The sequence below is a fragment of the Pongo pygmaeus genome, chromosome 8, assembly GCF_028885625.2.
Source record: "Pongo pygmaeus isolate AG05252 chromosome 8, NHGRI_mPonPyg2-v2.0_pri, whole genome shotgun sequence".
NCBI lineage: Eukaryota > Metazoa > Chordata > Mammalia > Primates > Hominidae > Pongo > Pongo pygmaeus.
The window spans coordinates 20,163,340-20,178,755 of NC_072381.2; the positions used below are offsets into that span (position 1 = coordinate 20,163,340).

The 15,416-nt window shown below is 36.1% G+C and overlaps 1 protein-coding gene across 1 annotated transcript in view; it reads left to right on the forward strand.

Annotated features, from left to right (window-relative positions):
* PLXDC2 (plexin domain containing 2) overlaps positions 1–15,416 on the forward strand; it is a 479,884-nt gene that overhangs the window by 242,801 nt on the left and 221,667 nt on the right. The window contains exon 4 of the mRNA XM_054503208.2: positions 13,196–13,265. Coding sequence (XP_054359183.1) covers positions 13,196–13,265 — 70 coding nt within the window. The remainder of the gene's footprint in view (positions 1–13,195; positions 13,266–15,416) is intronic.

Below are 15,416 nucleotides of genomic sequence, written 5' to 3' on the forward strand. Positions count from 1 at the left end.
TAAATATTTTTTTATCTTTCTATATGTTGGTAGGAAGATTGATTCTTTAAATATAAAACACCAGCAAAATGAAATGGTTGAAGTGCTGTTCTCTGTCTATCTCACTCTATATCTGTCATAATGCAGGTAAGGTTTTTGATGAAACTTGTGTGACTTTTTATGTGTTGATTGTTTAAAATTTTTATATTGAACTGTCCTTGATGACATTTCTGACTACTTGAATATACATAGAAAATTTCATTTAAAAAATTAAGTTTTCTGGAGGGTTCTTTTGTTCCCTTCAGGAAAATAACTCATTGCTTCAGCTGGCATTACCGTGGGTCTCATATTTGCATAATGTTTATGTTGGGATAACTAAATTTTGCTGTTTATGGCGACTTTACTAAGTTGGTTTTTCATATTGGACATATTTATTTTTTTCTTTGCATCAAAAAATCTGTTGATAAGTGCTCATTTTTCAAAATGATTAAATTGAAAGGCAGTTTAATTTACTTTCTCTATTAGGCTATTATCTAGACTGCACATTTTTGCCTGAGTTCTGTTCATAATGTCAAACAATAGGTTGCTTTTTATTTACTCTTACGTTTGACTGGTTGAATAAACTTGCTGCATTCTGTCTTTTGAGTTGCTTCAATTCAAGTGAGACACAAGTTTATCAACCTGGTCTTACTTGTCTTTGCTTGTAGGATTTTCCTCAAGTTTGATAACAGACTGGGATAAGTTGTATCTGCACATGTCTCCTTAGCTTAATTTCAGTTTAATAAAGTCTTTTACATACATAAAGGAAGAAATATACTGGACATAATGTAATATTTTATTCAATACTATTCATATTTTTGCTCTAATCAAATTCTAAATACTCAGAACATTCATATAGTTATAAAATATTAAAGGAATTCTCCTTGGATATTTAAAAGATGTGTCCTAGTCTTCAACTTCCTAAGAAACAGATGTACATACCAAAGTAATCATAGATTAATTTGTTTAAAAAATAATAGGGATTCAAAAGCACAGAATTTGGCATCATCAGATCCAAATTCAACTATATTACAACTATGAGACTTTGGGCAAATCCCTAAATTCCCTGTCAATTTCATCCTGTACTAAGTAGTTGTGATAGTAATGTCTGTCCTGCCTACCACATACAATATATTCAAATGAGATTTTATGGCACTTTATAGTTACTTATGTAGTTTAACAAATTCTACCGTTAATTCATTTTACTTGAATTATACTTAGGTCACTTACCAAACTTGAGGTTAATCCCCTTTGTCCCAAGTACTATTCCAGGGCCTGACTCTTTTTCATTGCACAAAACTAACATGATTAGAGTGGCTGAGTTGTATTTCTCTGCACGCCTGGGAAATGAGCTGGTCCACCAGCCTGGAAGCCAATACGTACATGGAACAATCTAACCCTGTCCTGCTGATGGCACTTACGACAGATTAAAAATTCCTTAAGACCACCTAATATGCTGAAGTTAACCAACTCCTTTTACTGACGTAATTACATAAATACATGCATATTACTAATAATTTCATCTACCCTTGCTATTCTTCCTGAATCTAGGAACCAAATTTTAGACATGGAAAGGACTTTGGAGAGCCTTGAGGACAGCTGCCTTAAGAAATTCAGACTGATCCATTTCTTTTGCATATAACAAATCTTAGCTTCCCAAAGCAAGAAGTTGCCTTCTTATTTGACAGATCATATTTGAGTTCCTATTTCATTACAATTTAATCTTATTTCTTCATCTTGGGTCTTTAGTGGAGGATGAGCACCATTCTTTTACATAAAATTAGCCGTGAAAGGTAATAGAATACATTCTCTATTACCAGTGAAGTCTATAAAATAATTCTAGATAGATAAATATCTATTCACCTTTTAAAGTCACGAGTGAGGCAAACATTTTAGGTTTCTGATAAACCTTGTTAGAAGGTTTCATATTAAACTTTTATAATCATAAAGGCTGCTAAAAGGGAGACCCCTCAACCATGTCTCAGGTGCAATAAACAAGGCAGGTATTTACTCTGCCTTTCACCTGAGCTTCTCTTTTCTAACTTATTTCTTATCATATTTTCTGCCATCTCTTCAGGAGCCTATGAAGACTTATGATGGTTTAATTTTAGATAACATGAGTGTAAAACATATTCTCATCCTAAAGTTATTAAATGATAAAGATTTTACATGACTCCTTTGAAAGAAAAGGTTTCATAACAGAAAACTTAGCAAACTGTAAATGGAATATAATTTTTTTTAGAGTAAACACATCTGAAAGTAAATAATCTTAATTCTTGTGAAAAACCTTAAATTATAAAAGATTGTGTTTGAGGATTGAGTTTTCCTGGGTAGGTTAGTATTTCAGTATATTTTAAAAATATTTTTTATACCTGGTCCCAATATCTTTATTTTTGTCTGTTCTTTTCTACCTAATTATAGCATATCACTTAGGTACTTAGGTGATGGATGGATAATACCCTACGCAAAATGGCCAGGTTTATAAACTGCATTCCCATCAGAATGTCTAGTGTGCCTGGAATTCCCAGCCCCAGAGAATAGGCATCTTTTTTTCTCATTTTGCTAGAGGTGCTCTGTTAAAATGCCAACGGGACTAGAAGTGAAACCCTATTAGCCACTCTCTTTTAATGATAAATTGCCAGAAATTTCCTACCCTGCAGCATCTGTCTGAAAAGAAATGCCAAGTAAGGTTCAAGTTTAATAACTGGGCCAAGGTGAAGCACACTAGTCTTGATTCCATGTGGGCTAAACTGTAGGATGCAAAAAGGAAGTCATAAGGGAGCAACTCTCGGACGCTGTGTTGAGAAGCATCAATATACTTAGTTTTTGAAAAACATCAGAAAGTTGATAAATGTGGCAAAATGGAAAACATGAATCTGCATTAAAAAAAAAGATGTGGGGGGCTCTTTGTATTATTTTTTGTAACTATTCTTTCATTTGAGATTATTTCCAAATAATTTTTTTCTTTTAAAAAAAGAGAAAACAAAGGAGAATGAAGAATTAAAATTGAACTTGGTCTAAATTTCAATTTCAATCAGCAATTGAATTTTGAATTATTTAGTCACTTCGCTCATGAACTTTACCCACTGAATTCCAAATATTTTCTAACTGGTACATAATATTTTACATATTTATGGGGTACAGGTGATATTTTGTTACATGCATAGAATGTGTAATGATCAAGTTGGAGCATTTAGGGTACCCATCACCTAGAGGATTCATCATTTCTGTGTGTTAGGAACATTTCATCCTAACATGTTAGTGGAGTGGCAGCTTGAAGCAGTGTCAACACACATGGACTTGGAACCAGACTGCCTGGATTTGAGTCCTCACTTTGCCAACTGTGAGGTTTAACATTGAGCATTAAATTCTTAATTACTTCCCCATCTATTAAATGGAAGTAATAACAGCACTTACCTCCTAAGGTTGTCATTAGGACTAAATAATTTAGCATTTATACAATGCTTAAAGCAATACCTGGCATAGTGTCCAAGATATCTGTTACGTCTATAATAATAATTATTATGCAAACACTTACCTTTAAAACAGTCATTTTCCACTGACTGGAAATTAGGGAGTTTGTTCTCTGAAAGGCAGATTGTTAGCAACTGAGAAAAGGAAGGATCTTTCCATTATCTGAACGATGAACACAACTAAATATTTTTTTGTCTTGCCCTGTTTGAGGATCATTGGTCAAGGATGTCACAAAAACATCACAACCTTCAGGTTTTGCAAATCGTAGTTTTAAAGACACTTGGCTAGCAGGAACCTCTAGATTTCAGTTCTGTCAATGGAAAATTTTGGGCGTACAAGTGCTACCAGGTAAAGTGAGATTATGTTTTCCAGAAACAAGTCTCTTCATCCTTTTAACCTATTTCACTCTTGCCAAGGTTTCCTTACAGCAATGGTTTTGGAGTTTCAAAGGCGACTTATATAACAGAGCTTTGTTAGTCAAAGTGGGTTTCAGGGGGCAGTATCAGAAGCACCAGCAGCTTACTAGAAATGCAGGATTTCAGCCCCCTGAATCTGGATCTGAAGTGTAACAAGAACCCTAGGTGACTCATTTGCACCTCGAGGTTTGAGAAGCTTGGAGAACTCTCTTGACTTGCTTCTAGGGTAGCATGAAAAATCTAGAAGCAATTTCTTCTGGCTCTCACCCAAACCCCATGTTTCCTTGAAGTGTTCTTTATAAAATCCTGTCACACTCTCTCTGTATCCCTGAACAGCTGGACTCTCTGAAATCTGCCTGAGTTGTAAATATCCCATAACTAATATGAATAATTCTCAGCGTTTGCAAGTACAGGCAAGCTACTATAGCCACGTGTTTGCTGGGAACCATGCAGTGAGAGAGGTCGAAAGATATGATGATTGCTCACTTATTCTCAAGTTCGTGTGCACCAGCGTCAGCTAATTGAAAATGTTTGCATTTTGTTTTCCAGTTTATGAATATTCCCTTGAAGAGTGCCATTCAATAGCCAGGATTAATTAAGTTCTAAGTTCTGCTATGAAAAAAGTGCTGAAGAGGTTAGAATTTCTAACTCAGAAAATCAATTCAATTGATGGACTTTATTCTGAAAGAAGTGGCCAGTTCTCTGTTTGTATATTTGTGTATTGATCAGCCCCTTTCCATGAACATTTTGATCTTTTACTTAGGTTGCCAGAGTTTTCAGGGACTGGATTAATGACCTATGTCTGTCAACTCCTCCCAGAGTATGAGAATGGTTAAAATCCCATTTAAAAAAATTCTACATGGTAAAAGCATTATTAGTTATCTGGCCCACTATGTTATTTTGTCTTGGGATACACTAGGCTCACTTATGGTCTGGAAGCAGGATCTTACTTTAGAGTATGACAAGGAAGTTTGCAATGCTCTTATTCAAATATATGCCTCTCCATATTTTATTTTCCATCTTTGATATTTGCTTGTTGTGAAAACCTATCAATTTTAACTTTTTTCTGTCAACCACTTTTTAGTTTGTATTACTTTTATTTTTTATATTTTTAGAGACATGGTCTTGCTCTGTCACCCAGGCTGGATTGCAGTGGTGTGATCACAGCTCATTGCAGCCTGGATCTCCTAGGCTCAAACAATCCTCCTGCCTCAGCCTCCCCAGTAGCTGGGATTGCAGGCCAACATGCCTGGCTAATTCTTTTTTGTTTTTGTAGAGACAGGGTCTTGCTATTTTGCCCAGGCTGGTGTCAAACTCCTAGCCTCAAGTGATCCTCCTGCCTCCCAAAGCATTGGGATTACAAGTGTGAGCCACCGTACCTGGCCTATATTACTTTTATAAGCAAAGTTATTTCAGTTTAATAGGGGAATAAAGCACGAAATGACTATTACCATTGAGAATTTTAAAAAAGAAAGTAAATGTTTTATATATTTAGAAGACAGGCTCCTGGAACTGTACTTAGAGGGTAAGAAATGAAAACATCTGATCCTGGAATGTCAAAAAACACACACACACACACACACACACACAGAAGTCATTGAGGCTGGGCTGGTCACTGGGCGAGCAGGGGCCCGCTGTTGTACCTAGGCCCAGGTGTTGCCGATGGTGCAAGGGCTCAGCCCAGTTTGGTGTTCTGTTAGCCTAGTCCCTGTTATTTGGTGCATTTGATTTGATTAGACTGCTCTGTGCCTTTCTCAAATTTTCTCTCTTTTGTGTCTCTGGCCTCATGTGTCTAGGTGCTTTCAAATGATGTTTTACTATTACTAAATTTTAGAGAAAATTATGTTGCTGTGTCTACCAAGAGCAAAAGACTGACAATATTAAAGATTCCAGGTAGAAAACAGAGTCACTGAAAGCTTATAACAGGTAGGAGATGAATCACGTAGTATAAAAGAAGAAATATAGAAATTATACAGTTGTCAAGATGCAGGGTTTTGGAGCCCAGCACGTTTGGATTGAAGTCTTAGCTCTAACGCCTACTGGTGATTTGAATTTATCACTCATCCTTTATTTTTGTAAAATTTTGTTTTGAAATAATTTCAGACTTATAAAAAACTTGCAAAAAATTTTTAAAGACTTTCCATGTAGATTTCACCTAGTGCCATAAATTTTAACACCTTATATACTCGTGGTACCATTGACAACATCAACAAATTCGCATTGGTACTATACTCTTAACTAATCCATGGGATTTATTCCAATTTTGCTAATTGTCGGCAAATTATTTTTTCTTATTCAAGATCCAACCTAGGACCCATAGAGCATTTATTTGTCAAATATTCTAGCCTCATAGAGCATTTATTTGTCAAATATTCTAGCCTCCTTCAATCTGTAAGAATTCCTCAGTCTTTGTCTTTCATGAACTTGACACTCTTAAAGAGTATTGGCCAGTTATTCTGTACAATGTCCCAGATTTTGAGTGTCTACTCTTGCTTTATGATTAAATGTAGGTCTCTGTTTTTGGCAATACTATGATGGGGATGATATTTTGTCCTTCCTTGTGCATCATATCATGAGGTACATGATGACAGTATGTCTCATTAGTGGTGAGGTTAATTTTGATTACCTGGTTAAGGTGATACCTACCAGGTTTTGTCTTTTCACTCTAAAGCTACCATTTTTTCCTTTTGTAATTAAAAAAAATCTTGTTGAAAGGTGCTTTGAGACTATACAAATGTCCTGCTTCTCATTATCCTTCTATCTACTGATTTTAGCATTCACTCTTGCTAACTTCAGGCAAGATACTTAGCATAATGTCTGATATATTAAATGTTAATTTCATTCTTTTAATACCTGCATATACAATACTTATGATTATTTTAATATAGCATTGCCTAGAAACATGTCTAATTGCGATACCGATTTTATTAGAAAAACAATTTACCAGAATTGGTTTAATTCTTTAAGAGCTGTGATCATGCACTGGTGTATTTGAAAGAACATAAATAATGTTCAGCTATTTATTAGGAATCAAATAAGGAGCTATGCTTGTTTAGGAAACTAGTTTTAAAGAACTGTTGCTAGACACCTTCATGTACACAGTATATTGTTATACTTCATTGATTCAGTGCTTATGATGGTCCAGGTATTATTTGTTCATTTGATCCTTATGATAACCTTTTGAAGATGTGTCTTGACTTTACGGATGAGCAAATTGTGGCTTTAAAAGTTTAAATAGGCTGGGCGCGGTGGCTCATGCCTGTAATCCCAGCACTTTGGGAGGCCGAGGTGGGCGGATCACGAGGTCAAGAGAACAAGGCCATCCTGGCCAGCATGGTGAAAGCCCGTCTCTACTAAAAACACAAAAATTAGCTGAGTGTGGTGGCACATGCCTATAGTCCCAGCTACTAGGGAGGCTGAGGCAGAAGAAACACTCGAACTTGGGAGGCAGAGGTTTCAGTGAGCCGAGATCGCCCCATTGCATTCCAGCCTGGTGGCAGAGCGAGACTCCATCTCAATAAATAAATAAATAATAAAAAATAAATTAAAAACATTAAAAAGGTTAAATAATGTATGAAATTGTGCTGTTACTAAGTACCAAAGCTGAAATGTAATTTCAGGTCTCTGCAACTCCAAAACCATGCTAAAGCATTCAATAATTTGGAAAGGGTGATTAAATATTTAAAAATACAGTTCCATATACTTCCATTAAAAGAAGATTATAAAATGTGTGTTTTATGATGGGTAAAGGAGCAAGACAACAATAATCTATTCTAAGCATTTATAGGTGAATAAATTTTATGTGGACCTTATACAGTTTCAATAAAGTTAATAAATTTTTACATGTATCTGGGAAGAAAATATCACATCCCAGTTAAATTTATCATAGATATATGGTGTTTATTGAATCATTTTTATGTATTAGAGATGTATGTAGTATGTATGTAGTAAATCTTACTGGAAATAAACCAATATACTAGAAATATTTAAGTAAATAAAACAAATATAATTTTTCTTATATTTTACAACTCTTCCCAAAGTTAATACTTGACATAAATAAACTGAAAATAATGTGACTCAATATTTATTTGATCTTATATTTGAAATTGTTTTTTGAAAAAAAATCATAAATACCACTTTACCAATAAGAATAACATCTCACCTATTTGAGAGTTTCAGGAGACAAATATATGCCCCTCAAACATAATTATTTGAATGATTAAAAATAGAATATTAAAATAATGTGTGTAAAAACTAATGGTTAATTTATCAATTCATTCTTGAATAAGTGGATGCTCACTGTATTCTTTTGATCCTTTGCTTTGGTAAACTCATGAGCTCAGCAATTATTAAAACCACAGTGACTACTAATATTCTTCCTACAAGCCGCTTTCAGCAGGATTATTTCTTATAAGGCTGAAATAAAAAGACTTGGGGAGTCAGAAAAGTATGGCTTTATGACGGTATATAAGAAACTGTCCTAAAACAAAAAGAAGTTTTTATTAGTGACATTTGAAAACATTGCTTCGAGGATTATAAATGTGCCCACTCCAGATTCTTAGCTCTTTTTTAGAAGGGTTCTGTATTGAAGGTTTTGAGGCATTGACTAATTAATTCATCCTTGCAATACCACTGAGAAATAGGCAAACAAGTCAAATGGGAGTTGGGTATATTTAGGATTATAATTCCTGTGTTATTAAAAAGGAATTAGCAGAGATTGTAATAATTAGTATGAAAATGGATAGCAATTAACATAGGAAAAATATGTAAAGAAGGCAAGAAAAGGTGTCGGCACACTCAGAAATCTAGGAGTATGACCCAAATGAGTCTGATAGTCTGTTGCCTCCAGAAATTGTAATGGGATATGTTTTGGGAAAGCAAGATGTGGCCTTAAGGCACAGTCATATATGGATGTAGGTGCCATAAATTTACTGCAAACCACCTGGACTCTGTGCACTTCGACCAAGTCTTCAAAAAATGTTTCATAAATTTGTAATACTTCTTTTGTTTGTCTCAAAGTTACCATTCCCCCTTCTTTTGAATAGTTAACTGTTTTCCATAGATTTTAAGAAAGTAGTTAGCAAATTCAGTTAATTTTATTTATGCCTTTTATGTTCTTTAATATTTTACTTCTGAGCTTTTGTTTTCTATTTTGTCAAGATTCTTAATCCATTTATTGGATCTTCCCACCACCATTTTCTTGAATCTTTTTTTTTCCTTTCATGTTAAATATTTCTTAGAGGATGAAATCCAAGAGCACATAATGTTTCAGCTGCAGTAATTACACCATTGTTTCAGTATTACATTTCTTTTCTTTTTTTTTTTTTTTTTGCTTGAGACAGAGTCTTGCTCTGTCACCCAGGCTGGAGTGCAGTGGCGTGATCTTGGCTCACTGCAAGCTCTACCTCCCGGGTTCATGCCATTCTCCGGCCTCAGCCTCCCGAGTAGCTGGGACTACAGGCGCCTACCACCACGCCCAGCTAACTTTTTGTTTTTTTTTTTTGTAGAGACAGGGTTTCACCGTGTTACCCAGGATGGTCTCAATCTCCTGACCTCGTGATCCGCCCACCTTGGGCTCCAAAAGTGCTGGGATTTTTTCTTTGACATTGCTTTTTATGATAATGCCCAGGGTTCTGTTAGCCTCTTTGGTTGCAGAAGAGTCCTTTGTTTTATATACTGTTTGGGGTCATTGATTATTTAATTAAAGGATGCATAACTAATTAGTGACACAGCAAGGTTTCTCACTCACAGCTAACCAAAATAGCTCTTCTTCCTGAATTCACAATGTCAATTGGTGACACTGTGGTTCACCAGTCAACCAGCTAGAAATCTTAGAAACCTGTGCTTGCCTCCAGATGTCTCTCACTCACTCCAAACTTTTAAGTCCAATTAATCACAAAGTCTTTCCTGTAGGATTGGAAAGATGAATGTCCCAGCCTCCTGACCTCCAGTGAAATGATTCTGAGGCATTTTTTTGTTTTGTTTTGTTTTTGTTTTTGTTTTGTTTGTTTGTTTTGTTTTTTTCTCTACTGTTGCTCAGTCCATGGGGACTGAGGCCCAACCAGCTATTATGATAACATGTCCAATACTGTACCCGCTATTTTTTTTTCTCTTTTCCTTGTCTCACTTTTCCTAATTCCTTGAGCAAGTGCCGTCTGGGATCATGTTCCAAATAAACTGTCTGCCCCTAAGTCCTTATATCAAGATTGGCTTTAGGGGTAATCCAAACTAAGCCAAGACTTAAAGAATATGGAAGCCATGACTGACCAAGGTTGAGAGAATATTGTTGTCAGAAGGGATGTCATGTGTATGTACCACAGACAAGAGCTAAGGGTAGCAAGTGCAAGGAACTAAAAGATGTTGCCTATGGCTGGCTGGAGCAGACAGTATGAGGGCAAAAGTTGTCAAGTAGCAGGGACTAGTTCATGGTGTGCCCTAGAACTCATGTTCACCATGTTGGTGTGACTCTCAGTGAGAATGGAATTCTAGATTGAATGATTTCAAGTGGGGGAGTGATATGCTAGGTAATATAGAGCAGCAAGTCCCAACCATTTTAGCACCAGGAACCAGTTTCATGAAAGACAGTTTTTCCACAGAGGGTAGGACGAGATGGTTTTGGGATGATTCAAGCACATTACATTTATTGTGCACTTTATTTCTATTATTATTACATTATGATATATAATGAAATGATTATACAACTCACCATAATATAAAAACAGTGGGAGTCCTGAGCTTGTTTTCCTGTAACTAGAAGGTCCCATCTGAGGGTAATGGATGACAGTGATGGATCATCAGGCATTAGATCTCATAAGGAGCATACAACCTAGATCCCTCACACGTGCAGTTCACAATAGGGCTCACGCTCCTATGAAAATCTAATGCTGCCGCTGCTGATCTGACAGGAGGCAGAGCTCAGGTGGTAACGCAAGCTGTGGGGAGCAGCTGTAAATACAGACGAAGCTTCCCTGGGTTGCCTGCTGCTCACCTCCTGCTGTGTAGCCCAGTTCCTAACAGGCCACGGCCTGTGGCCTGGGAGTTGAGGCCCTGGCATAGAGAATGAATTTAAAGAGAAGTAGAGCCATGACACTTCTGAGGAAGTTATTGCAATGATAGTGACTGATGTTTGGAGAAGAGCACCAGTAGTGACTGGCAAGAAATGAATGGATTACACAACTGTCTAGCAGACAGTATCTTCCTGGATTGCCATCGTGATTCCATACCAGACTGAAGCAGACAATAATGGTAACTAAGGAAAACTGGTCATTTCAATAGGGGAGCATTTCAGTCACTGGTGTTGCTCTTCAGAATTCTTGATGTATTTGCAAATTTCCTTTGAAGATCTATTTGTCCTCAAGAAAAGGTCTTTAACTTATATCTGTATCCATGTATCTTAATCTAATTCAAAACATATTTAAATACTTGCAGTGGCTGAGAAATTCATGTCATAGCCTTTTGGTTGATATTTGGTGGTAATTGATAGGGTTCATTAGAGATATATGTTTAAATCAAACTCTGACTCTGAAAGTGAGAATGCATAAGGTAAATTTTACCAATTTACTGATGAGCATGGAAATAAATTAGAATGATGGAAAACAATATAATAAGCAAGTGCTTTTATAAAATTATTCCTGACATCTTTGAGATAAATGATCCTGCCATTGAACCCTTACTTCATTTTAGGGTTCTTAGTGACCTCTTATTTCAGTTAGCTCCATGAAAATGAGTTTTGCTGTTTCTGTTAGTCAGCACAAAATAAAAGTGATCATAAACCTTTTTTAAAGATGAGGCTTGCATTAAAAAGAAAACCTAATTGAAAGTCGCTTTAAATTTTGAGTGATTAATTTCATGCCAAATAAGACATTAGAAATCGTGATGGCTATAAAAAAGCAATTATTTGCAAAATTGGAAAAAGCTAAATTCAATCTAGATATACTTTTCTACTTTTAAAATTTGTATATTGGGAGAGATACAATATAGCAATTGTGGAATTTTAATGTAATAGCCTGTTATTATAGGTCATTTGTACATGTGTGCTGTTGGGCTCTCAACCAGCTAATTACTTTCCCTCTGGATACTTTTATTTCAGTTGATCATCTGTATTATATTAGGTTGGTGCAAAAGTAATTGCGGTTTTTGCCATTACTTTTAGTGTTTCTCTTGTTTCTTGCCTAATAATAATATATCTACTTAATATCATTTCAAACATATAACAAAGATTAAGATTTTTAATATGTTTTGTGTTTTAACATTTTAATATATATTATTTTAAAAAATAGACACTATATACCTATAAAGTTAAATATTAAGAGCTAAAGTTCATGGGCCCATTTTAGGAAAACAAAGGGTGCAATCTAGGAACTTTCTCCCTAAGTCTCTGTAATTTACTCCAAACCAAGTAAAAGTAGCTCTCTGGTAACCAATATTATTTATCCTACAACTCTTGTGTTTCTAAGAGTGGACACAATATGCTAAATTTGGAGAGCTGATTGTATTTGGAAGATAAAAATGTCTGGAGGTCAGCCGGGCATGGTGGCTCATGCCTGTAATCCTAGCACTTTGGGAGGCTGAGGCAGGTGGATCACCTAAGGTCAGGAGTTTGAGACCAGCCTGGCCAACATGGCGAAACCCCATGTCTACTAAAAATACAATAAATTAGTCTGGCATGGTGGCTGGTGCCTGTAATCCCAGCTGCTTGGGAGGTTGAGGCAGGAGAATTGTTTGAACCCAGGTGGGCAGAGGTTTCAGTGAGCCGAGATTGCATCACTTCACTCCAGCCTTGGCAAAAGAGTGAAACTCCGACTCAAAAAAAAAAAAAAATTCTGCAGATATAGATCCACCAGTGCAAGATATCTTCTTCCGTGAAAGTGCTTTTCGTTATGGGATGTATGGAAAACAAATTAAATATGTAATAATGTAACACAAAATCTATTTTGATTTTTAATCCAATGAATCTTGACATAACATGCTCTACTATTTTGGGGGAACTAGTCAAACTAAAAAAAAACCTCAGAATAGGTTTCTCATCATCAAGACTGAACTGATTATTCAGTGGACAACTAAAATGCAGCGGTGATGTTAACTTTATTCTTTTCACATACTTCAAAACTTTAATTACCGGAAAAAAAAATTCTTTAGTACCACCGAGGACTCAGGTTTTAAAAGAGAACTACAATAATTTTGGGGTAAAGTAGAAGCATCATTTTTGTTTTAAGAGAAAGGCTCTTCATTTCACATTTACTATGCTACACATTATTGATTTTTTTCTCTGGTGTTGTTCTTTGCAGAGAGTGAATCTGTCCTTCGATTTTCCATTTTATGGCCACTTCCTACGTGAAATCACTGTGGCAACAGGGGGTAAGTGGTTTTCTACCCATTCATCTTAAGTAATCTATAGTTTGACTGCAGTTATTATTTTTAATTTACTCTATATTTCAAGATGGATATTTATTGAGAAAACCATTGTGTTTTATCACAAAGTCATAGGTATAGATAAAACCAAAGAAAGGGTATTGTTATTGGAAAAACTTCTCAGCAGACAAAAAAAGTATGTATAATAATTTTCAACCTAGATCACCTCTGCTTTTCTTCTAAATTTTAATATGGTAAGACTGTCCAAATGGCAGAAATTGGAATAGAGTTAGAAAGAAAGGCTGCTTAATGAAGCTGCTGGTGATCTTAAATTTTCTTTTAATGTATATAGTTGCTATATATATATATATATATATATATAAAATATATATTTACATATGTATGCACTTACACACATATATACACAAAACCACACAACCATATGCACATAAGCTTTGATCATTTTTTTCCTTGAGTGTTACCTATTTTGATTGACAATTCATTTGAGAGTCTTCAAATAAAAGCTGAAATCCAGCTCAAATTTTTAAAATTTTATTTTTCTTCATAAGCTTGGCGGTTAGTTTAGAGATTAGTGATATCCTAGGAAAGTAATTATCATTCTTTATTGTATATCTCAGAAGTCAGAAATATTTTAATCTTCAAGTGCTACTAGAAGCAATAAGCAAAATGCCAGGGAATATCCCTATAGGCTTTATGATGCAGGGGTAGGGAAGAAGGAGAAAAACACATAAAAATGTTTTATCTTTAAAACTCATGTCAGTAATTCAGCCAATATGAAGTAAGATTTCCTGTAGTGGAGCTGGCAGGATCAAACCCAACCAGATGGCTACATCATCATTGTGATTTCAAAGTGCCGTTTTCCTTTGTAAAGATCCTCAAAAAAAGTGAAAAAAATTCTAGCGTCCTGAATGATCTGTATCTTCTTTGAAGAAAACACTAACGTAAAGACACTCCTTTTGTTTCTCTACTTAAAACATACTAGCATGCAACTTGCATATAACAATCTGTGCTCTATTTAAAGAGGCAGAGCCAAGATAATCTACACATTGACCTGGGTTTCTTCAAAATGAAACCTGAGTCTCATGTAAAAGGTTCCAGCGAAATACATAGCTTGCTTGCTCTTTCCTTGTTCATTTCATTCAATCAGTATTTCTTGAGCCCCTACGAAACACAAAGCACAAGATGCATCATTATATACGGAGAAGGATAAGCTAAGTTCAGGAGCTTAGAGTCGAAAAAGAGGAAGGGGTGTTGATATGGTTTCGCTGTGTCCCCAGTCAAATCTCATCTTAAACTGTAGCTCCCATAATTCCCATATGTTGTGGCAGGGACCACGTGGGAGGTAATTGAATCATGGGGGTAGGTCTTTCCTGTGCTGTTCTCATGATTAGTGAATAAGTCTCAGGAGATCTGATGATTTTATAAAGGGGAGTTCCCCTGCACACACCCTCTCTTGCTTGCCACCATGTAAGACATGCCTTTACTCCTCCTTTGCCTTTTGCCATGATTGTGAGGCCTCCCCAGCCATGTACAACTGTGAGTCCATTAAACCTGTTTCCTTTATAAATTACCCAGTCTTGGGGATGCCATGAGAAAAGACTAATACAGGCATGCTGTGAACAAGCAATAGAGAAGGCTCACTGCAAGTGCTGAAAGAGCAGAAGCTTGCTGAAAAAGGAGATCATGCTAGTTGGGCCAGTCAATTAAGAAGAGTCTGGGAAAGTGATAATCTTTGGCATTGGCCTTCGAGGAAGGTAGGATTTTAGTAGGCAAAGAGGCAGTTGAGAAGAAGTGGAGAAGGAAGAGGCATTCCAGACAAGGGGATGCTGAGTCAAATGACAGTGCTGAGACCATATTGGGTATATTTGGAGGGCTGTCAAGTAAATTAGTTTATCCTGAAGAGAGGGTTGGAATGAGTCTAGTGAAGGGGAGTTGGGAAGAGTGATGTGGAGTACTTTGAACATTAGAAATCTGGCCGAGCGTGGTGGCTTATGCCTGTAATGGCAGCACTTTAGGAGGCCAAGGCGGGCGGATCACCTGGGGTCCAGAGTTCGAGACTAGACTGCCTAAAGTGGAGAAACCCCATCTCTACTGAAAACACAAAATTAGCCGGGCATGGTGGCACATGCCTGTAAT